Source organism: Rutilus rutilus (genome assembly GCF_951802725.1).
Source record: "Rutilus rutilus genome assembly, chromosome: 19".
Classification (NCBI taxonomy): domain Eukaryota; kingdom Metazoa; phylum Chordata; class Actinopteri; order Cypriniformes; family Leuciscidae; genus Rutilus; species Rutilus rutilus.
In genome coordinates this window covers 23,429,915-23,453,882 of record NC_140232.1, presented here as the reverse complement: position 1 = coordinate 23,453,882, position 23,968 = coordinate 23,429,915, and the positions used below count along the sequence as shown (strand labels likewise).

The window sequence follows — 23,968 nt, the reverse complement described above, 5'->3', positions numbered from 1 at the left end:
GTCTACTGGAATGTGCAGGACATATCCTTGAAAATTTATTTTTGTACTAGTTAGTATTGACCATTGCTGTGATGAAAGCAATTTTGTATTGTCTTTTGTAAATATTTTATTTTATATGCCTTTTATACATATATGTCTTTGCACTACATCTAATGATCTAAGTTCCTTTCTGTTTTGATCTAAAGTATGTTCCAGTGCGACAAAAATGCAAATAGTTGGAAGAACTTGTGTTGGTGTCCAAAACGAAAACGGTTTTTCTGAGTGTTAAGTTGTCTTTAAAGGAACACTCCACCCATTTGCATTAAGCTTTGCATTGTTAGAAACCCAGTCATGCTATTGAATGGTCGTGCAACACTCTCTCATTTTCCCCTGAGACGGGAAAAATCCGTATTTACCTCTTACACTTCCTCCCACAATGACGCAAAAATCGTCATTTTGCGTCATTAGCCCTATTCGCACGGGATTAGTATTACCTGGTGACCTCTAGTAATTTGTAATAATTGCGGAGGTTGTCTGTGATCTTAATCCCGTGCGAATCGGTCATGTCTGTAATTTGTAAAGTAAAAATTCCCCCGCAAATGAACTACCATATTTCGCCGAACACCGAGGTCCTTTGATAATATTAATCCCGTGCGAATCGGCATCTCTGTGATTTGGCGGGGTCATTTATAATTTTTTCAAGGTTTTTGTTTCCTGTGCGCTTTTTTATCCATCTTTCGCGAAGAATGGAGGCTGCGTTGGAGTGTTTTAATAGTATTTTGGGTGCTGGGTCATATCGCTATACACCATGAAACGATATAACTATACAATTTGCTGAAAGAGAAAGCTGAAAACCATCAGAAGAGCAAAACAAAAATAATGATTAGATGGAGATGGATGACATATAGCAGCATGTGGTAAGGAACATTCTTCTGTTTATGATCATACAGCTAGACCTATAATAACAAGACATTTCCAAGCAATAGCCTATTGACATCATATCCGGGAGATAAATCAGTAATTTCGAGTAAAATCACAGGCTTCGTTTATCCCGTGCGAATGCGCCACACGAAATTCAGATGTGGGTGGGTAATTTCTAAATCACACGAGGTCCCCAGATAATACTAATCCAGTGCGAATAGGGCTTAAGTACTTAACTTTAGATTTTATAGGGATATCATAAGCCTCAGTTAAGTGACATCGATGAATTGGCATTAATTCACACTTGTTCAAATTCATTTTTAAACCAGAGGCTTGAGAGAAGGTGTGACTTATTTGTAATATTTTGGGGACCTCTGTTAACCGTTTCATGAAAATGGTAGTATCATCTGCAAACTGGCTGATGATTACTGGCTGGCCAAGTACCTGTAATGGGGCTATGCTTGAGTTCCTGATTAAGATAGATAGCATTTCTGTAGTTAAGTGAGTACTTCTAATTGACTTCACTTTTCTCCGTTGAACCCTGTGTCGCTGTGTCCATTTCTTTTACTGTCTATGGTTGAATCCAATGGCGTCGCTGTGTCCATTTCTTTTACTGTCTATGGGTATGTGCAGTTGCTCGTTCATTTCTGTGTTAACTGAAGTTAAAGAAGTTAGAGATCAGATGAAGCATTAGTTTATGAACTACTGTTTAGTCCACATGTGAACATAAACATTTATTGTTTGTATTGATGGATTTTCATGTCCTGTGCTGTCCACCACACATTAATGTGTAATGACGTGCAAGTCTGGAAACTGTAGTAATTCAGAATTTGTTAGGACTTGTTCTTCCAATCTGACTGTCTCAGCATCAACAACTGAAAACACAGTGAAGCATTACATTTCAGCTTGTACAAGCACAAAAAAAATTCCCCTATATGTACAGAACATGAGCTGTTAAACTGTGCTGTATGTCTGTGATTTACTAATCTTACCTGGCTTTTTCATTTAAATCATTTCCTGTCTTCTTTTAACAAAAAACAAATAAACATACATTTTATTATTTAAAACAGAGAAAAGATATTTGCTTATCTTTCTATTTAATGTAAAAAAGAAGAAGAAATACACATTCAGTATACCTGTATTCCTGTATAAACTGAATGAAGACAAATTATTAATAGTTTAATCAATATTATATTTCTCACTGCATCACCATCTTTTTTTATTGTAGCAAATATAGGCCTACAGTATAGTGTATATGAATGATTGTCAAAATTATAATAAAACTTACAGTATCAGTTATAGGCCTATACTGTAGGCCTATATCATGTATTTAATTTGGTAAAAAACGTTGACCCTGCTTTGGACAACAATGACCATGGATGGCCTGATTCCAACACCCCAGTCAGGAAGAGAACATCGCAGACGTTTTCTGTTAAAAGCAATATCGTCTTATTCTTAGTTTATTGTATTGTATATCCATTGTTATCCCCTTTGTTACGTGTTAATGTACTGGCTAAATTACGTCGTGATCAACGTTTTCAAGATTAAATTTAAAATGCAATGTCAACGACGTTGTGGGTGCGGCGTATGCGGAAGCAGTCCTTGAGTCTACATTGAGAGAAAAAAAAATATATATGGCGGTTTAAAAAACAACTATAGGACAGAGAAAGATGGTGTGTTTTTTACAAGCTGTAGCCTACGACATGACAACGACGTTTTTGTGATTGCCATTTTTCTTTACGGTAAGAGCAAGAGTGTTCCGGTTGTGGAGATTTAAAAATACAAAACGCATAAAATACCTAGTAGTCACACTGCACCGACAGACGACCAACAATTCGAGCAGACGCCATATTTCAGTACGTCACTTAGACATTCCACGACCGACAAACACCGATCGAACGTCGGCAAAACCAAACGCCGAACGAGGACAAGTAATGTCGCTAATCCGACAAATTTGTCGCTAATCCGACAAAACCCGGTGTCTGTTGTCATTGGTGGCGTCTGTCGTTGAAGTGTGTAATTTACTGGCATTTAAAGAATAATGGCAAAGACATCTCGAAAGTGAAAGTGAAAGTTAAATATTCTAAAAAAAGAAAGGAAGATATTTAGAAGAATGTCAGTAACCAGACAGTTTCCAGAAATTATTTAGGACTTATTTAGGACTTTGGGTTAGATTTAGTTTTTTTTTACAGTTTTCAGTGGTTATGAGGAGCAATATGAGAGAGAAAATTTGGTGATAGTTGTTCACGTAAATGGCTAAACAAATAAAAATAAACGTGCAGGCATATTTTGCAAGCACATCCTGTTTTTTTTTAGTTCAATCAATCTTTCTTTTTTAAATTAATATACTTATAAAATTCTATTATGTAATTCTTGTTTACTTAAAGTAATTGAAATATGGCGATTTATGGAATAAGAATGTAAATCACCATTAACCCTTAAACAGGCAAGAGTAGAAAATGATAAGCAACAAATAATTTCATGTCATTTTTTATATCATCTGGACTTAAGTAAATCATATCCAAAAGAATTTTTGAAAAATGTTATGTATTTTGGATTTTATGAGTTGTGACTCCCATATCACATTGCCTGTTTAGGGGTATAAAAAAAGGACCAAATCTATAACTGTAACTGCCATTGCATGTTTAAAACAATTATATCCTATACTTCAACTCATATAATGTTGAAATCGGACCTTGCGTTACCATAAAAATGGTATTTTTTTATTGGTAAAATGGTAAAAAAATGTTGGATTTAGGTCAGGCTGACTAATTGATCACAGATAACTTGAAGCAAATCATGTGACCAGCATACTCAAGACAGACAGGCTGTATCAGTTTAACCTGTAAATTTTATAATTTGTAAAAAAAAAAAAAAAAACTCAGAATACAAAGATTGTTACAAAAATGAATACAAAGTGAATCCCTTTTTTATACCCAAAAGTGGCTATGTTAGACTCAGGTCTAACATATATTTCAAAACGTGCTAAATAACAACATGAACAACATTTTTATAAATTTTCTTTTTCAGCACCTGCTATATGCTATATGCAACTTTTTCCCCAAAATAAACGTAACAATAGCCTTTTTATTTGACCATTTATGACTCAAACATCTCCTGATGAGCATACTATGACTGTTTGTCAGCTCACAGTGGGTGCACATATAAGCCTGTATCCTATTTTTCCTATTTTCTGTCGGGTCGGATTTTTCGCGCGCTGTCTGCGGATGTGACGTCAAGCGCGTTCATGTTAAACGTTTCAGATCACTCTGCCACCACCGCTAGTCAGCAAACAAACTTAGTTTCTCAAACAATATATGTATTTGACTGTTCTTACCTCTGTAAACATAATGTTGACTTCTTTGCAGCGGATGACTTGTGAAGTGTGCACGTACTACGAGAGCGAGCAGAAAGGAAGAGCAGTTCCGTTTTTTGGCCACAGGTGTCAGTCGCGAGTTTAAATTTCAGAAAATCGCATATAGCCTCTTTAAAGCGATAGTTCACTTTGAAATAAATTTTTGATATGTTTTAGCTTACCTCAAGGGCATCCAAGATGTAGGTGTCTTTGTTTCCGCAGTAGTTTCAATTTTGATATTTTTAGGTCAAACCGTTCTTGTCTGTCAGTCATATAATGCAGGTCGATGGTCACTGTCTCAAAACACAAGCACAGAGTCCAAATTAAAACAATTCCCCATCGTCCAAATGAAACAATTCCCCATCATAAGTACACATTGATGGCCTAAGACACGAAACGAGCGGTTTGTGTGAGAAAACGAACAGTATTTATATCGTTGTTATCTCTTGAAAACAGCACACGTCCAAATGATCTGACGGCGCGGGCGGGTATAGATATAAACATAGATGTCGCCTTGGCTACTGCAGTTCATTGGAACGAAACCGTAGCCAAGCGACATCTAGTGTATATATCAGGCGGGTATAGATGTATACACTAGATGTCGCCTTCGCTACTGCAGTTCATTGGAACGAAACCGTAGCCAAGGCGACATCTATGTATATATCTATACCCGCCCGCGCCGTCAGATCATTTGGACGTGTGCTGTTTTCAAGAGATAACAACGATATAAATACTGTTCGTTTTCTCACACAAACCGCTCGTTTCGTGTCTTAGGCCATCAATGTGTACTTATGATGGGGAATTGTTTCATTTGGACGATGGGGAATTGTTTTAATTTGGACTCTGTGCTTGTGTTTTGAGACAGTGACCATCGACCTGCATTATATGACTGACAGACAAGAACGGTTTGACCTAAAAATATCAAAATTGAAACTACTGCGGAAACAAAGACACCTACATCTTGGATGCCCTTGAGGTAAGCTAAAACATATCAAAAATTTATTTCAAAGTGAACTATCCCTTTAAGACAATGTTCATAATTAATGTTAGCAGTGTTAGTATTATTTTTTCAAAAGAAAAGTAAGTTTAATATATATTTACTTATCTCAAAATCTGAATGTCCTGCACCACTGGCAGCCATGTTGCATTTAGGTCAGGCTGACTAATTAATCACAATTTTTTTTAAACAAATCATGTGACCAGCATACTTAAGACAGACCAGGCTGTGATAAATGATAAAAGGATTTGATGAAAAAAATCATTCTTACGCCCCAAAAAAGACGACAAAAACTATGTTACACCCAGATCACATTGCCAGTTTTAGGGTTAAACAAAAGAAGCATGGCGCACTTCTTATAGAGTCAGTTTTCCACGAGGACTCCTGGATTCAGCGCTCTGTTGAGAATGTTTTTCTGTGACCAAGACCTGAACATGAACACAGGAAACACTGGGGTTGATATACACAGGGCTGTCTGTAGTAGGTACATATTTTGTAGTAGGTACATAATTACTTTCCGAACGCTAAAAAGTATGTTCTATATATGAATATGTGTACTATGAATGTAATCTGGACGTACTACATTTGCCATGCTGTCCTTATCACATGACCTACGTCAGTTGTGTTGCTTCACTGTCATTCATAAATCCTCTCCCATGGCCTCATGGGATAGTAAAGTGTCCATCTTATACACACTTCAGAATCTCGCCGGAAGTAGTAGATCATCCGGGTACTTTTTGTCTGCTCTTTTATGAAACTGTGAATTCAGACGTACTACTATAGTTTTTCACCTACTATATAGTGAGGTATGCGATTTCGGATGCAGCCAGGGTAATAGACTAGACAAGAAGACACACCTGGGAATAATCAGGGAACTAATCTAACAAGAAGACTACAAAATGTGGCATACACGACAGGAAACAGGAAATAAAACAAAAGTCCAGGAACAAGCACGGAGAACATAGTATAACAGTAGGTTGACTGAATTTACTACTGGTCATGTTTTTGGAACTGGCATACCCCAAGTAAGCATGGTCTGGTTTTAAAGTTTGGTTAACTTCAACCAAAAGTTCATATGTGATGCTTAGTTAACCTTGCTTTCTGAAATACCCCCCTGTTGTTATTTTTGTCTTGGAATGAAGCCCTGCTTCAAATCTTATGCATGTATGGTGTTTTATATATGGATCTGTTTTCTATGGAAACACTGTTCCTATAGCCCCAACCGTAGGGCACGGTATTCTGTCATAGGTTCATTACCCATGAAATGCATGAAGTGATAAATGTATATCTGTGTGTATACCAATTAGGACAATTAGGATTGAAGCATCTGCCAAATGCATACATTTAAAATAAATCTGGGTTTAGGTCATCATGTCAGTTGTGTAGGAAAATGATTGAGAACCAAATGTAAACATGTACACTTTGTGCATCTTTAAAACACTTGTCATTTTGTCATTTCAGCTCTAACTGCCTGCTCAACCATTTCAACTGGAGAAACACAATTTGTGATCTGATATTGAAAGAAATTTAATCTTGGTCTCCAGAAATCCAAATGCTCTACCAATGAACCTGAAGATATAAACAACTGATGAGGAATCTAAAGAGCTTTATATTAATTACCTCAACCATCCATGTTGATGAACTGAACTTCAGCCAGCATACAGATGATTTTACTGTGGTTTCCTTCTCTAACTTCTTTCTGGACTTCCTGCTCTCAAGTTTAAACCAAAAGAGCTTGACGGCATCACTCGGTGCAGAGAAATCCAATGTGTCTAACAATCAAGTACTTTATCTAATATGTTGAAGAAACCAACTGAGTTTATGAAGTCTGGAGATCTCTCTTGCACCATGATCAATTTTGGGATAATTTTATTCATTGCTGCTACTTTGAATTTCAAACCATGCTTAAGTGCATGTGCTCGTGCTGAATATGAGTTAAATGGAGAATGCTGCCCTATGTGTGCACCAGGTACAGTATACACTGTGTAATGTTTGGTTCTGCCTAAAGAACTGACTGAATCCTTGACAAAGCTTTAATCATTTTCTGATTTTATCAAGCAAACAAAATGAGCATATTTTACTTACCATTCCCATGTCTTACTTATGTAGGAAACCGTGTTATTTGGCACTGTACTGAAGATACCAGCACCATTTGCGTTCCATGTCCTGCATCAACCTACACTGATGAACCCAACATACTAGTAATATGCCATTCCTGCTCTGTGTGTGATGCAAGTGAGTATGTTCCACAAAATGAAGACTTGAAATAAAGAAGTGATTTAATTTATCATAATAGTTATAATTTATTATAAAGTGTGTTAAGTTGCTGCTCAGCTAAATAGGCCAATAAGAGACTATTTCTTTTCATTATTCAAATGTCATTAAAACGCCTGCAAATGTATAAAACTTATCAGAGATCAGGTAAATACCATGGGCAATTGTTCAAAGGTTCGCCGCTGGGTGGCGATCTCAGTGAATCTGCATGAATCAAGGGTTCACAGTCACAGAGATCATCGCCCCCCAGCGGTGAACCATTGAAATTTCGAAACAGTAAAATGATGTGTCTTTGGCCGTTTGATTTGTATTTCGTAAAGGTTTCGAAGCTTCATGAAGCAGTGTTTCGAAAGCGCACATCAGCCATCACTAATTAGGCAATTTGCGTTTTGGATAATTACTTTGGAACCATCAGGGATTCTAAAGTTATGATCCAATAACTCTAACAATAATATTTTCAAAGAAGCGTCGCAGAATTCTTGCATAGAGTGTACAGCCGATTGCTTAAATTTGCGTACTATTTGAACGAAGCAGATGAATAAATGATTCAGATATGCTACCCATTCATAAATATAGTCGTTTTCTAAGTTAAATGAATTAGTATTTTGAACGAATCGGTTGAATTAAAGATTCAACTCACTCATTAAGACAGTGACTTGCCGCCACCTACTGGCGGATTTAGTTTCATATTTAAAAAGTATATTACTTTTAATATTTCTAGATTAAAAAGGTTATATTTAAAACATTAATCTCTTAACATAATTTATGCAATTATAATTGCTATGTCAACCTATTTATGCCACATCTGAGCTGCATTAAACAGTATTATGTGTAAATCCAAAAATGGATTTTGTTGATACTGATTTCATTTGGTAAGAGCCATACAGTGTCTTTTTGCTTGGATTGAATTTATTGATTACATTTAAGAATCTGGATTAAGAGGAAACAGGTATTACAATAAATAAATAAAAATACCGTTAATATCATAAGTGCCTCACATGCAGAAACTGTTGAAAGTATGTTTATTTTTTATTGTTTTATGTATTTTTATTTGAAATATTGCATTTTTTGCCTATATACAAAAGTGTTGCCATATGTGCTCTTGTCTTTTAGGTCAAGGCCTTTACATTCAGAGTAAATGCACTACAATAAGAGACACCATCTGTGATGTACTTGATGGATATCACTGCATCGAGTACTCCAATCCACAGTGCCGTCATGCTCTAAAACACAGTGTTTGTGAACCAGGACAAGAAACAAAAACACCAGGTATTTTTTTTTTTTTAAATCATTATCATGATTCAATATTTAAAGATGTAGTTCACTCAAAATTAAGGTTAATTTCTGAGAACACTCTGTCTCTGCCTATAGGAACAAAGAATTCAGACACAGTTTGTGTGAACTGCACTGCCGGGTTTTATTCTCCATCAGGTCTGAAGTGCACCAAGTGGACAGAGTAGGTGAAATATTTTTACTCCCTGTAGTTGCTTTTTAATCTGTTATTTATATTGTTATTTTTTTATTTCAGTTGTACAGCTAGGAATGAAATACAGACAGAAAATGGCAGCTCTGTAAAAGATGTCACATGCACACCAAAAAGACGGGAAAGATATGGTCTCATATTTGCAGTGGTTTTAACATCATTAGCATCATTAGCATTGTTTTACACAATTCTACGCCCGAAGATCACACGTGAGTACATGCAGGATTTATCTGAATTAAAATGTTCACAAAATGCAGAATGGTTTGATTTGTGTGATGGATTTTTGCTGAAACTTGTACAGAAATGAACAAATTGTAATGAATTCATGTGATGCCGCTTGTATAGAGATCAGTTTAATTTATCAGTTTAAGTTTTTTATTCTCATTAAGTTTGTTAATTGGATTCAGAAATGCTTCTATAATATACATACAATTGTACAATGTAAATAAATACCCACAATTAAAATGTTGTTTTAGCAGAGACTTTCCAGTTTTCACAATTTAAATGGGCTTATTTTATTGCAGTGGTCAGTCATGTTAGAGAATGTATTGTGTCTGTTGCACTGTTGTACTTGTTTGTATTTTCACCACAAATATTTTCTCTCTTTTTTCTAGGTTATAAACTTAAAGTAACGGTAAGTCCTTTAATTCTTTAAATTGAAATAATAATGCTGCATTTTTCGATAATTGAAATGTGTCAATCACTTATTGTACAGTTATACTTACGTTTGATCTTGAAATCTTGCTCTGATTTGAGTTCATGAAACAGTCTTCATGATTTGCCTGGATATTGACTGATATTGGTTGGTGTTACTCAACAGCATCCTGTTGAAGAAACCTCTGCAAGTCCAGAACAAAACCCGTGAAACACACCGTAAGAAGTGATAACTTTCTTAATTCTAGGCATTCAGGTGACATGAAGTTATAATAAACCTAATTTATGTACATATGTTTGTTTACAGGGAGGAAAACAATGTCAGTGTTAGTAACCTCACCTTCATGCCTGAATTCCTGCATGTCCGCTTATTATGAGAGTGTGACTGCATTGGGGTCTTCTCCGTATGCTGTGAGTCGTGACCTTGACGTGGTGGAGAAGCTTGAGGACCTCCAGGAACTTATCCCAGTGGAACCTTTTATCACACCAGATTAATCCCAGGAGGGCAGACAAACTACAGCAAGCTAGCAGCTTTAGAGTAAACATGCATGAACAGCAATATCATTAAAAGACCAGGGGGTATTCCAGAAAGCAAGGTTAACTTAACTTACCCTCACATATACCCTGAACTCTCAATTGCTTTGCAGGAACCTTGCTTACTCGAGGTATGCTGGTTCCAAAAACGCATCCAGGAGTAAGTTCTGCCAACTCAGAGTATGTTCATGGTTAACACCTGACATTCTCAACAGAGCGCCAAATCGACTAGTCACCATGAAAACAGACGCTAAGAAAAGCATGCCATACTATTTCTTTCTTCTTCTTTTGTTAAATGCAGATTTACATTCTTAGTGCATACCATCACCTATTTGGTCTTTGTGCAGTCATTTTTCAATCTTTTCGTTTAATAATCTTTAATCACTGTTAATAAAACTATATTTTTTGTTTGATGCAAATTATATAATGAAAAGAAAGACTGATTTTTGTTTAGTCGTTTTGCTTCTACAATGCTTGAAAATTAACATATATCATGTCATATATGCATTTTATTATAGAAATACATTATAGCATAGAAAACATCCTTTTGCAAAAATAAAATAATGTCTGAACTCAGATTAACGATGTGAGAAGAGAAAAATATATATCTATTTTTAAAATTACCTTGCTTTACTATCGCTTTATTTATAGATATAACTATATATAATATTGTGCGCAATCTGTCATGCCCACAGAAGCCTCATCAGTAGGGCATGCATGCGCTGAACACCTCTGAGGTAAACTAACCCTGGAACAGAACCTGCTCCAGAGCAGCTCATGTTCAGAGAGTAGGCTGCTATGGCTACTTACACACCCTGAAAGTTACCTCTGTTTTTGGAACCGAAAGTTGAAGTTATCCGCTTACTTACCCTTAAACATACCCGGGTGTGTCACATAACCTGCTTTCTGGAATACCCCCCAGCTCATCTCTGACACAAAAACAAATACACTGCAAAAAGTTGGGTTTTGTCACGGTTTTTTTTTCTTCTTTTTTTCTGAAAGTATGCTTTTTTTCTGTCAATATTTTATAAAATAAAAACATACCAATTTTTTCAAAAAGCCTATTTTTTGGCCGTTGAGCTGAAGGTTTAGACAAAAACATTGCTGTGTTTCAGTCTATTGCAATGTGCAGGACATATCCTTGAAAATGTATTTTTGTACAATTAGTATTGACCATTGCTGTAACGAAAGCAATGCTGGTAAAAACTGTATTGTAATGGTATTGTAACACAATAGGCTGTTTATGAGCATTAAGTCCTTTTCTGTATTTTGTTTTGCCTTTTGTAACTATTTTATTTTATATGCCTTTTATACATATGTCTTTGCACTATATCTAATGATCTAAGTTCCTTTCTGTTTTGATCTTAAGTATGTTCCAGTGCGACAAAAATGCAAATACTTGACCTTAAATATTTCGGAAAAATAAGCAGAAAACAGTGTCAAGCGTTAGGTCAGCTCTTTAGTTTATCTACTATCAAGCTGAGAAACAAGTTGGAAGAGCTTGTGTTGGTATCCAAAACGAAAACTGTTTTTCTGAGTCTTTAAAGAGATCACAAATCATCATCATCATCATAAAAAATAATAATAAAAAAAATCACAATATTGAATGTTAAAAAGTAACTGCCTTACGGTAAACTGATCAGTCATTTGTCTTTTGACAACATACTGGATCCACTTCTAACATTCAATCTGTGTAATTTTTACCAGTACTGGAAACCAGTAATCTCTAAAGAAATGAAATCACTGTGTTGAGAGATTCTAATAATTAATCATTTGGTATTTACATTAACCTCTTGGCTTCTGTGATTGATCTAATGTACATTTTATGTGAAACAATGTAGCATTCATAGTTGTGAGGTAATACAGTAACATCTGCCATACACTGATGTGTCCGTAACCATGTTTGTAGTGTCCTAATCAAGAGCTAAAAATAAAAAGTCATTGTGAATCAGCTCTCTGGTCTTCAAATCATTTGCTCTATTATGAATTTGAAAACACTTTTTAACATGTTGGCATTGCAAATAATGAGAGAATGCAACATAACGCCACAAACATTTCTGAATGAAATTGTTTTCTTTTATATAAAGACTGAAACATCATTGTCTGAAGAAAAAGGGAGAACGAATTAAATTGTATATTGTACCAAGATAACTTGGTTAAATGAAGACGCTGCAAAAAGTATTAAATTGTAGCTTAGCAAGGTAAAAACAATCAACATTTCAGCAAAGAATAGCTGTGACTAAACAGGTCTAAATAACACTAGTACTGCAACTGCTACACAGTTCAAAATTATTATAGCAAAACATACAAAGATTTCACTTTTTAATGTCAGGTTTCACTTTTTCATTTACCCAGCAAAGGGTTCTCCAAAAGTGCATTTTATTTATTAAATCACCTTTTTAGTTCAAAATTAGGCTGTTACAATTTAGAAGAATTTAACTACAGAAAAACAAGTATTAATGAAGGCACATGAATCATACAAAGATGTAAAAAAAGATGATGGTATATAAAGTTGCTTAAAAGTATTGCAACGAACTATAAATAAGACAAACACAAAACACTTAGGTACTCAAACACTGAATAAAATATAACTGGAAACTGAGATCCAGTAAACAAGTTTAAAAGGGAAAAAACATAGTAAAGATGCTGTACATTTTTTTTTAAACATTTAATGGTGGTATTCCCAGTCAGATTCAGTCTCTCATGCAGTGTACAGTTATTTAAACATAAACAGACACAACTAAACATTCATGCTTCGTTGCATCCGCTCCAGCGCAGCCTCTTTCTCCTTCAGGAGATCCTTCAAACGTTTGATCCTCTCCTGCCGCTTTATCTCCTCAGCATCCAGCGTTTCCGACGAGTAGAGCGCTTGGGTTGGAAAGTTGTCTATTTTGGGACCTGGGTGTTTCTTAGAGAATGGTATGATGGGGTCGTTTGATGATGTCTGCACCTGGCTGGTGTTTTGCTGAGATGTTTCAGCATCCGTGTGGCTGCTCGACATGTTAGCGTATTTTATTCCGCTTAAGCACGGTACGATCTGGTTGTTGCAGTCCTGTAAACTGGATGAAGAGGATGCACTTAAACTATTAGGTGAGGAGATGTTATGTGAGGATTCACTTGCAGAGCTTTCCATGTCTTTACATGGACTTCTTGATAACCGTTTCTTCATTGCTTTCTTAACAGGATCTTGATCTTTTGGTTGACGTCTCTGAGGCTGGCGGCTCTCCACTGGGCTTCTTCTTGTCCCTTTGTGTGATTCGACAACAGTACATGGATTGGGTTTCTCCTGTGTATGGAGTGACGAAGTGGCTTCTGCAAGCCCTAAAACAGTCCCACAGGGACAGGCCGTACACACCTTCCCTTTTTTAGAGCGTGGTGGCGTCTTCCTTGCAGAGGTAGATGAGAAGGGATGACTCGCAGTCTGTGTTGCGTTTTGCTCGGGTGAGGGAGTAAGACAGCATGTGTTACCAGAACAATCTGCTGGCGTTTCAGATCGCATATGAACCTTATCAGCTGCAGATTCTGTTGGTGAACAAACCTCCTCTTGACAGTTCTGTGAGATCAAACCATTTTCCATGGGAACAACTGAGAATTTAGAGGCAAGTGAAATGTTTGAGGGGTTTAGAGAGGGAATGTCGTGACTCCCATCCTGCTCCCGCTTTTTTCTTTTGACCTTCAGACCTTCATCCTCCTCCGTTTTTGTGTAGGGAACCTAAAGATAAAGAAAATGAACAAAAACACATGAAACTAATCAGTGTGGTGGCTATGAGTCATATCTCCTCCAAAACAAGTTCAGTCAGGCAAGTTACTTTTTCCCAAGGACAAACTGGAGAAAGAGAGAAACGTGTAAGAGCGGGGCAGGAAAAAATTAAATAATAATAAAGCATAAAAAGTAAATTTGTCCTTAATTTATGAAATATGTATATACTATAATAATATTTATTCATATTTTAATTAGCTACTATTCTTCTATTTTAAGTTTTCATTTTAATTTTAGTTTACATTTGAGAAACATTTTTGTCATTTTATTATTTTTGTTTTTAAATATTTCTATTTAGCTTTCTTTTTTTCAGTTTTAGTTTTAGTAATTTTTATATTTCAACTTAAACTTGTTTTATTTCAGTTGGTTGCCAAGACAACATTTCTAATTTTCATTTTGTAAGTTTGTTTTTCATCTAGTATTTACATTTGATTTTATTTCAGACTTATTTCGAGTAGCAAATATTTTTCAATAGTTTTAATAGTTTTAGTAAACAACAATACTGATTTGGAAATATTTTAAAATAATATCTTCTTTAAAGGGATACTCCACTTTTTTCGGAAATAAGCTCATTTTACATCTCCCCCAGAGTTAAACAGTTGAGTTTTACCGTTTTAGAATCCATTCAGCCGAACTCCGGGTCTGACGGTACCACTTTTAGCATAGCTTAGCACAGATCATTGATTCTGATGAGTCCAGTAGCATTTCTTTCAAAATGACCAAAGAGTTTCAATATTTTTCCTATTTAAAACTTGACTCTTCTGTAGTTAAACCGTGTACTAAGATCGGCGGAAAATGAAAAGTTGCGATTTTCTAAGCCTATATGGCTAGGAACTACTCTCATTCCGGCGTAATAATCAAGGAACTGTGTGGCTGTACCATGGGTGCAGAAGGCGTAATGATATGACGCAGCGCCTGAAAATAGTCCCCATCTCGGTAACTTCTTCCAACGTGACCGGGACTAAGTTTGTCTAACCTATTAGACCTATTTTCAGGCGCTGCGTCATATCATTACGCCTGCTGCACTCATGGTACAGCCGCACAGTTCCTTGATTATTACGCCGGAATGAGAGTAGTTCCTAGACATATAGGCTTAGAAAATCGCAACTTTTCATTTTCCGTCGATCTTAGTACACGGTTTAACTACAGAAGAGTCAAGTTTTAAATAGGAAAAATATTGAAACTCTTTGGTCATTTTGAAAGAAATGCTACTGGACTCATCAGAATCAATGATCTGTGCTAAGCTATGCTAAAAGTGGTACCGTCAGACCCGGAGTTCGGCTGAATGGATTCTAAAACGGTAAAACTCAACTGTTTAACTCTGGGGGAGATGTAAAATGAGCATATTTCCAAAAAAAGTGGAGTATCCCTTTAATACACATTAAAACTGCATGCACTGTACATTACAACACAGTCTGGGTGCACAAATATGCAACTCACCTGGATCATGTGCTGTATTTTTGACTGCAGCTTTGAATCCTGGAGGACTTTACGAAGGCCATCTAATGTGCGTTTGTTTATGATAAGTCTCTCTGTTTGTTGATCTGGCTTCACAGCCGGCTTTGGTCTTTGCAAGCGAATTTGTACATCAGAGGTGATGCCGAATTCTTTTTTCAGCTGAAAGTCACTCTTGGGTTGACGACTCTGATCAGAGGCTGGATTTCCAAAGACCTGAAACAGAAGAGAGAAGAACGCATCAAATACATATCAGGCTTTTGAAAGATATTACATTACTATTTAACAAAACTTAATTTTGGTATATTACCTTTTCAGTATTATCAGTGGCATGAACACAGACATTTTGGCGCTGTTTCAACAGGCTGACAGTTTCAGCGACAGCTACATCAGCTTGATATCTTGTCTCTAGTGGACTTCTACTCTCCAAGTCTTTATCTGCCTCCATATTCACATTTTCAGAAACACAACTCAAGTTACTTTCAGCTATTTCATTTTCCTTGACCTGCTCGTCATCCACATTCATTTTGTCATCACCCGTTTTGGCAAAAGAATTATCCAAAACATCATCTTTTTCCATTTCTGCATGTGCCGTTTTCCCCCCTTCATTCAGAGAGACAGATTTTGAGTTGATCTCTATGTGTTGAACTTCTTCCCCTTCATTCAGAGAGACAGATTTTGTGTTGATCTCTGTGTGTTGAACTTCTTCCCCTTCATTCAGAGAGACAGATTGTGCCACTTTTTCACCTGACTTTGGTGGAATATATGACACAAATATTACATTAGAGTCTTCATCACTCTCATCCACCTCTGTTTGACTCGGTGTGGGCAAATTACCCGGGGCGCCTCCCAGGCACGTGGACGTCTCCTCATCATCATCACAGAGATCAATGATTTCACTAACACTTTTTGGGGGGGCTCGCTTAGAAGAGTTTGACCCCAGAGCGGAGCTGGCGGGCAGGGCAGGAGAAGTGCTGACAAACACCTTTTTTCCACCTTCTCTGATCATCACATCCTTGGCGATCTCCGAATTTTTCTTGGCCACAAAATAGACTTTCCCGTTGCACATGACCAATGCGTTGTCCTTGCCCGGAGTGATCTTTTCTTGGCTGGCCTGAGGAGGTGTGGCTTTACTTGCCGTCATTTCATTTGCCGTACCGACTGAGTTGAGATGCTTGACTGCTTTTAAGATGTCAGAGCTCGCGTTGGGTGTCGATAAAGGTACAAGGCAAGGAGCGGTTGCGCCTGTTCCCTCCTGGACAACCCATTTAATGGGAGTGTTCGCTTCTTCATTAGTTTTAGCAACACAAACGGGCGTTTGCAAGTTTTCAGGAGGGTTTATTAGACTCGGCTTAGCAAGCAAAAGCATTTGCTGGTCAGAATTTAACTTTACAGAGTTCACAGGTGACACAAGCACAACTGTGGGTGGACCCTTCCCAAGGTTAGGAGTGTAATTCACAGAGTTCATTATCCGGCATTTGATGGACTGCGGGAGTGCAGTTGCCGGCAGAGTCCTAACTTTCGCATTCGGTGGGATCTGCAGGAAATGACCGTTTGGGAGAACAGGTGACTTAACGGTAACAGGCAGCGTTTGAACCGCAGTCATGCTCTGTCCATTGGGTTGAGTTGGTAACTGGACCGTATACTGGGAAAGCGAGTGTGTCGAAAGAGGAACATGCACTTGCTTTGGATTGTGAATGGTGAAGTTATTAGTAACACTGGGTTGAGTTTTGATGGAGTTAGTTAAAGTTCTAAACTCTGGCAGGGATTTTAGAACAACCCGTCCATCTGCTATGGGCTGAAGCGAGGGAAGTCGAGTCTGTGTTTGAGATGAAGACGCAGCAGGAGGATGAACAGATTTTGAAAAAGCTTTCAGTTGTGGATCCACATTGTCTCTTTCCGTATTAAATGGCGTCTGATAAAACTGTCCGTTCACTTTCTGAACAGGGATCAACTTCATGACGTTTTTCCCATCTGGTCCCACTGCAGGCATTGCTTGGTAGTAGACTCCAGTTCCACTAAAAGATGAAGAAGAAATATAAAAATTAATATTGTATTAACTGCAAAAATACTATACAAATCAGAACGATCAAGGACTGAGTAATAAGATCAAACTCTATTATACTATTTTATATATATATATATATATATATATATATATATATATATATATTACACACACACCACTGTTCAGTAAAGGGGGTCAATAAGATTTTTTCTGACTTTTTCAGCACACATTAAATTGTTCAAAAGTGACAGGAATATTTTCTGGCATTATAAATGTATTTACCATTTCAAATAAATTTTTCATAAATGTTGCATTTTTCATAATCAGCATATCAGAATGATTTATGAAGGATCATGTGACAGTGACGATGTAATCCAGAGTAATGAAGCTAAAAAAATCAGCTTTGCCATCACAAGAATAAATAACTTTATAAAATACATAAATTATAATTTTATTTATATTGTAATATTTCACAATATTACTGTTTCTACTATAAATCCAACCTTTCAAAAACATTAAAAAAAATCTTACTGACCCCAAACTTATCAATGATGTATGTTTATGGTTTGCATTATTTAATAACTGTTGTCTACCTGTAGCATTCAATGTCACAATAATACATAATTTCAATTAAAAAAATACTAATAACAAAAACATGAAAAATAAAGTAACACATAACGTTAAGTACTTAATTTCTCAAGAAACGTTAGTAACCAAGTGTAAAATTGTAAACATTAAGCATCATTTGAATATTTATTCGGCAAATCTGTCAGTTGTTATCTGTCACCACATTCAAGGGAAACTTTGTAAAAAATAGGTCTCGAGTTTCTATTTATGTCTTTTTAAATTTGTATCGGTTTTGCTTGTTTCCAGAGGTAAGATAAGCGCGCGCGACACCCCTGAAACACTCGCCATTTTAGACGAGCTTGCAACTAGCGAGAAGAAAACACGCACGATTGTTAATGTGTTGACGCAGAACTGATAAACTTACCCCTCCATCACGACTACCTGTAGACATCACACTTCAAGAAATTATTATTGTCGATGTTTTCCTCCGCGTACCGTTAGATTTTATCCACAAACTTGAACAGCTCTCTTCACAGGATGTGAAAAACTCACACCGGAAATACGTACATCAAAATAAAAGACACCTGACTGAAACCTTTGTAAGGGGAGAAGAAAAAAATAACAACGAAGAAATTTTTTTTATAAAGACACAAGAAAATAGAGAAAATGAACAAAAGAACAAGCAAGAGCGAATTAATTATTGAATGAACAACGAAATGGATCAGGAAAGGAAAAAGAAATGAATGACAAACGAAGAAAGAAAGAAAAATGAAGTATGAGAAAGAAAATGGGTTAAAGAAAGGAGATTAATTAATGAATAACATACGAAAACGGTCAGGAAAGAAAGCGAAATAAATGAAAGAAAACAATGAAATTAAATGGAAAAACAAAAGCACAAAAGAGAAAGCAAATGGGACGAAAAAAAAAGTGAATGCAAAAAAATGATCAATGCAAGATATTGTATAACAGTGATCACATCAAAGGTTACATATTAAATTGAATGAGTTATATTGTTTAATTAATTATTCCAAGTACAATATTTAACAGAACAACAATGCCTTTATATTTAGAGGCTTTCATTCTCCAGCAGTAGTTCCAGCTTAGTTGCCTCAATTTAAATTCAGTATATGGTAAAGGTCTGTTTAATTTAATAAAACTCACAATGGGAACTCAATTTCCTAATCAGGTAGTGATGAAGAGAAGACAGAACCTGAGATATTCCACGATTATCACTGGATTTCTGCAGTGTCTGAAAATACACTGACAACAGCACCCAAGCTGAAAAAGAGCATTATTTATTTCTGTCTCTATTGTTAGTTGAACAATAAAAATGGTAAATATAAAAACAAATACAATACACATGTACACTCAAACCATGAAATACAGTCTGCATAAAGATTCCTTGACTTTCATCTATTTTCCTTTCTCTACCCAGGCGAAAAAATTACACCTGGCCTGAGGATTGGAGGCGTGGCCTTGAGGACGGGCACATACAAAAAACTGCCGGCCTAGATTAGGTCCTGCTTTTTTCACAGTCCTTAAAACACAGGGCTCGTTGTGTGATTTACAAAGTGGCGGCTGAGGAGGCCCATGCAAAACAGTTTTCCAAAAACCAGTGCATGGCCCTTTCTTACAGTCCTTTGACTTGTCTATGGATGTAGATTCTCCTTCCACTTCATCCTGATTTTCATTCTCCATCTCCGCTGCCTTGGAGAGATTGGTCTCCTTTTGCGCATCACTGGGGCAGCTTCTAGTGTCACTCTCACTACCCGGGCCATCCTGAGAGGATTCTGCCTGTTTCGGGCCCCTTGAAGGTATCAACGGTGTTTGTTTAGGCTTAAAGAAAGCTAAAAGACTTCCTTTTGCATTACTTTCGGTTTTCGTCTGCTTGCTTCTTTTGGCTTTGTGTCCATTTGTGTCTGTTTCTCTATTTGTAGGTCTCTTCTTTGCAACACTGTTCCCCTGTCCTACAGGATTCAGGTTTTCTCGAATTTCCCCAGCATCCTGTGATCCAGGTAGACTCTCTACACTCCCTTTAGAAACGCTCTGTTTCTCAGGAACTTTCACTAAGAAGCGTGAAAGTTTCTGCTGTTTGCCGATGAACTCTGGCATGTGGCGCGTGCACAGGGGCGGGCACTTGGGACTAAACTGGAGGGTACAGCTGAGCTGCGCCCATACAGGACAATGATCGGATCCCTCCACCTCTGGCATAATGTCCACGCCAATAAAGGCCGTCTCTACCAGAGAGCGGTCAGAGAAGATGTAGTCGATGCGCGTGCCGTAGTTGGTCTGCCTGGCCCCCGTGAGCGTGGACCAGCAGGTGAAGGCGTTGGAGCGCTTTGGGTGAAAATGGCGGAAAGAGTCCACAAACTTGCCACCAGAGGCAGAATTCTGGGAGATGTCTGCAAGATCATCTTCAGTATTTCCATTTTCTGTATTTTCTTCCGTTTCAAACAGGAAATGATCCAGCCACTTCCTCCCAGGATTATCTTCAAAGTTATCCTAAATAACAGAACAGTAATACGAGAAGGGTTGAGTTAGTTTGCATGTAGTGTAAGACTGGAGAAATTAGAAAATGCTGGGGCGTCTGTTTGAGGAACGACTACTCCCCGAGAAGACAATTAACATCTGAACTCTCTCTTCCAAAAGGAACATCCCCATGCAGGCCATCCTAGACACAAGTCTCACCCCAGCATCATCTTAATCTACATCTCTTTCCCTTGACCCCCCATTCCCCCATCCCTTCTCGCTCTCATGCTGAGATCACCTGAAATAGCTCTTCCAAGTAAATTTAAGATTTTGCCCTATCCATTCACAAGAAGACCAATTCGCCTGGTGAATTTGAATTCAGAATTTGAGACGCCTGGTCACCTAATTTCTCTATTTTTGGTGTTGCATTGGGTGACCACAGTAAAATCTCATTGGTCCAAAATACTATTCCACATATCACTATACGGAGTGCATCATTTGGGTTCCGGAAGTAACATTTATTTCAGTTTCTCTATAGGGGATTTCTTTTTTAACTTATAAACTTTTAAAGACAGACCTACTGTAAGCTATGGAGGTTGTTAAATCAATGGTATATTCTTCTCTCTTAAAGCCATTAGTTATTTTGCCAAGAGATCTCTTATTTATTTTATCATAATATCAAGACATAGGAGAGAGAGACAATGGACCAAACAAATGTCTCTGTTCCAGCTTCTCTGTTCCTCTGGGCAAAGAGATTGGGATTTATATGCTATGCTAATAACCAAAAATACTACTTTACCAGAGGAACATATGGTTTCTATTTAACATGGAATGTATATCCCATCGCTATGCTTCGGTGGAAACTTCATACACTACATACACATTCCATGTCTCGAACTACCAGCACACACTCTCTCACCCGCGTTCATGTAGTCTAGCTAGTCCCAATGTCTCTCTCACACACATGTATTCAAGAACACTATGATTCACAAAATACAATGATTATGGATACAAATAAAAAGTAATAATACAGATACTTAATACAACTGATTATAAATATTAATAAAAAGTAATAAAAATACTGAAGATGATATTAAATGAGGAAATTTTAGTCTTCACCTGCATTATTTTAACTTTTTAAAATAATTGTGTTGAACAGCAGACTTCCATGTAAAAAATTTAATTACCTAAGATTCTAAAAAGAGAGAATTACTTCCAGAACCAAGGCCACTGAAAAAGTGGAAAGGCATTGTTGCTCTCTATTAAAAATCAAATATGACTGGCTGAAAATGTGCTGCATCATCCAGCTTTTTTGCTTTTATTGCGTGGACTTTTATCACTTCTTGTGCCTGGTTAAATTGTGTCAACTAAAATCATGATGAAGGAACATGGTTTAAGGACTTACCACATCATCTGGGTCGCAGTGGTCTATGGGTCTGTGAGAGGTGTTCACATCACCCAAAACGATCACATGACTGAAGAGAGACAGAGGGATGCATTAATCAAACAAAAAGACACGTTATATCTTAGAAGAATCTTGATAACAATTTGAGGACATTTTTTGGTCCCCATGAGGAAAACAGCTTATAAATCATACTAAGTGATGTTTTTTGAAAATGTAAGAATGCAGCAAGTTTTCTGTGATGGGAGTTAGTGTAGTTAGAGTTACTGTAAGGGGATAAAATATACAGTTTGAACAGTATAAAAATCATTATGCCTATGAAAAGTACCCAAAAAACATGACACAAACACAGTGTGTGTGTGTGCGTGTGGCCTGGTAAACCCTACATTATGGGGACAAAATGTCACCACATGGATGGCAATATCCGAAATCCTTGTTCGTGTGGGGACATTTTTTGGTCCCCATGAGAAAAACAGCTTATAAATCAAAAAAGTGATGTTTTTTTGAAAATGTGCAGAAAGTTTTCTGTGATGGGTAGGTTTAGGGATAGGGTTAGAGTAGGGGAATAGAATATAAAGTTTGTACAGTATAAAAATCATTATGTCTATAGAAAGTCCCCATAAAACATGAAAACACTACGTGTGTGTGTGTGTGTGTGTGTGTGAGAGAGAACAGGTAATGGTTTGATCTCTCTCTCTCACCTCCCCGAGCTCAAGACGGCTTCAGCCCTGCACTGGAGGAGTTGGTAAAACTGCAGCTTGTACTGTTTTCTCTCAGGTTTGTCCGGGTCAGCTCGGGGACAATAAACATTGATAACAGTCAGCTTCTGTGGTCCATCTGTGCCACTGAAAGTAAAATAAATATCTCTGAAGCTTTCACAACTTAAGTTTTTTCTAAAACTATTAAATGTCTAAAGTTGAGACCCTTACATGAAGTGATGCTGGGTGATGACAGCCCTTCCTTCATTGTCTAGTGCCAGAAGCTCCTCACTGGACAACTCTACCTGGTCACCATAGCAACCAACAGACTCTCCCTGATTGGCGAGCAGACCTGTCAATCCTTCCTCGGCCAGGAATGGAGTAGCGGTATCTTTACAGTAGGTCGCGACACCTGGTCACCGAGTAAATGTTGTTCATCTCATACTCAGTCAAACAGTACTTGTCATTTGCAATATTGGTAGTAAAAACGACACTAAATATATTTTAAAAATGCAAAATATTGGAATGAATCTAATGCTAAAATCAGTTCAGTTTTTTAAGTCCTTTAGCACATTTTACTGACATAAATGCACTGTAAGCTGTTTTAAGTTACCTGAGTATCCACCTCGTCCTCGGCTAAAACTAAAGTATGAATTGTAGCCATCAACAATCGCTGTTTTCTCATCCAACAGGTCACCTGAAAACAATGTATGCAATTGCTGAGCTGATAAAGTTGTTAAAAATAATGACCCAATTCAAAATCCCGCGTTACTTAAAACACTTACGGGTAACTTTAGTCTCTTGGACGCAGATTATATCGGCATCGAATGAATCCAGAATTTTCTTGATACCATTTTTAAATGTTCGTATCCCGTTTATGTTCCATGTTACAATCTTCATGTTTATTTGTCAGAAAGGTCGGAGGACTCAAGCAGAACGCAAGTGTGTGAAGCACCGACCTTATTTTTGTCTAGCTCATAGCTTTTCAAAATAAAAGTCTTTACACATATGCACCAGTTTGCAGTTTCCACCATGCATTTTAGTGAAACTTTTTTTTATATATATATAAAACTATTCATTTATAATATATACATTATATTTTATATATTTTCTAGAGATTAAGGTTGTGTATAGACCCACTTCTAAAAGAAACAATTACAGAAGTCAAAAGTACATGTAATTTGTTTTAAAACACATGCCTTCATTTGATTACCGCCATTTAAACACAAAATTAAACATTTACACATTTTCTATTAATGTTACAACTCATTCTATTCTTGTAATATCTGATATTCTTTCAGATAAATTAAGACCTTTAAAATCAGTTACATTTAATATTTTTTCTAACATATAAGCCCAAATACACCAATTAAATCTAGGCAAAATATGTATTTAAAGATTTTTTTTGTATT

At 36.8% G+C, this 23,968-nt stretch overlaps 3 protein-coding genes across 5 annotated transcripts; 1 reads left to right on the top strand and 2 right to left on the bottom strand.

The window, feature by feature from the left end:
* The first annotated feature begins 2,497 nt into the window (after positions 1–2,497).
* LOC311279153 (tumor necrosis factor receptor superfamily member 5-like) lies at positions 2,498–10,715 on the top strand. 3 transcript variants are annotated; one of them, XM_084390453.1, is made up of 9 exons: positions 2,498–2,642; positions 6,714–7,221; positions 7,362–7,487; positions 8,640–8,795; positions 8,898–8,982; positions 9,055–9,218; positions 9,624–9,643; positions 9,830–9,882; positions 9,971–10,715. In XM_084390453.1, the coding sequence occupies exons 2-8, from the start codon at positions 7,050–7,052 to the stop codon at positions 9,872–9,874; spliced, it is 768 nt and encodes a 255-aa protein (XP_084246579.1). In that variant the 5' UTR covers positions 2,498–2,642; positions 6,714–7,049; the 3' UTR covers positions 9,875–9,882; positions 9,971–10,715. The 3 variants fall into 3 exon arrangements, with proteins under 3 accessions (XP_084246579.1, XP_084246578.1, XP_084246580.1); XM_084390454.1 differs by lacking the exon at positions 2,498–2,642 and adding an exon at positions 6,175–6,224; XM_084390452.1 differs by lacking the exons at positions 9,624–9,643; positions 9,830–9,882; positions 9,971–10,715 and having other exon boundaries at positions 2,513–2,642; positions 9,055–9,460.
* Positions 10,716–12,159: 1,444 nt separating this feature from the next.
* lrif1 (ligand dependent nuclear receptor interacting factor 1) lies at positions 12,160–18,552 on the bottom strand. The gene is made up of 4 exons (XM_084390449.1): positions 18,412–18,552; positions 15,723–17,430; positions 15,398–15,628; positions 12,160–13,909 (listed from the first exon to the last, which is right to left on the bottom strand). Exons 1-4 carry the CDS (start codon positions 18,417–18,419, stop codon positions 12,938–12,940), a joined length of 2,919 nt encoding a protein of 972 aa, XP_084246575.1. The 5' UTR covers positions 18,420–18,552; the 3' UTR covers positions 12,160–12,937.
* A 714-nt stretch (positions 18,553–19,266) lies between these two features.
* Positions 19,267–23,533, bottom strand: apex2 (APEX nuclease (apurinic/apyrimidinic endonuclease) 2). The gene is made up of 6 exons (XM_084390450.1): positions 23,342–23,533; positions 23,170–23,253; positions 22,788–22,968; positions 22,560–22,703; positions 21,862–21,931; positions 19,267–20,489 (listed from the first exon to the last, which is right to left on the bottom strand). Exons 1-6 carry the CDS (start codon positions 23,454–23,456, stop codon positions 19,401–19,403), a joined length of 1,683 nt encoding a protein of 560 aa, XP_084246576.1. The 5' UTR covers positions 23,457–23,533; the 3' UTR covers positions 19,267–19,400.
* Between the last annotated feature and the right edge of the window lie 435 nt (positions 23,534–23,968).

What these genes read in the sequence shown, in the direction of transcription:
- LOC311279153 (XM_084390452.1), top strand. Translation starts at nt 7,050, where the DNA reads ATGTTGAAGAAACCAACTGAGTTTATGAAGTCTGGAGATCTCTCTTGC. An exon ending in CTGCCCTATGTGTGCACCAG is followed by an intron (nt 7,222 to 7,361) that starts GTACAGTATACA and finishes TTACTTATGTAG; the next exon opens with GAAACCGTGTTATTTGGCAC. An exon ending in ACAAGAAACAAAAACACCAG is followed by an intron (nt 8,796 to 8,897) that starts GTATTTTTTTTT and finishes CTCTGCCTATAG; the next exon opens with GAACAAAGAATTCAGACACA.
- lrif1 (XM_084390449.1), bottom strand. An exon ending in CCACTGATAATACTGAAAAG is followed by an intron (nt 15,629 to 15,722) that starts GTAATATACCAA and finishes CTTCTGTTTCAG; the next exon opens with GTCTTTGGAAATCCAGCCTC. An exon ending in AAATACAGCACATGATCCAG is followed by an intron (nt 13,910 to 15,397) that starts GTGAGTTGCATA and finishes CTTTATCTTTAG; the next exon opens with GTTCCCTACACAAAAACGGA.
- apex2 (XM_084390450.1), bottom strand. Translation starts at nt 23,456, where the DNA reads ATGAAGATTGTAACATGGAACATAAACGGGATACGAACATTTAAAAAT. An exon ending in AGGACGAGGTGGATACTCAG is followed by an intron (nt 22,969 to 23,169) that starts GTAACTTAAAAC and finishes CTCGGTGACCAG; the next exon opens with GTGTCGCGACCTACTGTAAA. An exon ending in GCCGTCTTGAGCTCGGGGAG is followed by an intron (nt 21,932 to 22,559) that starts GTGAGAGAGAGA and finishes GTCTCTCTTCAG; the next exon opens with TCATGTGATCGTTTTGGGTG.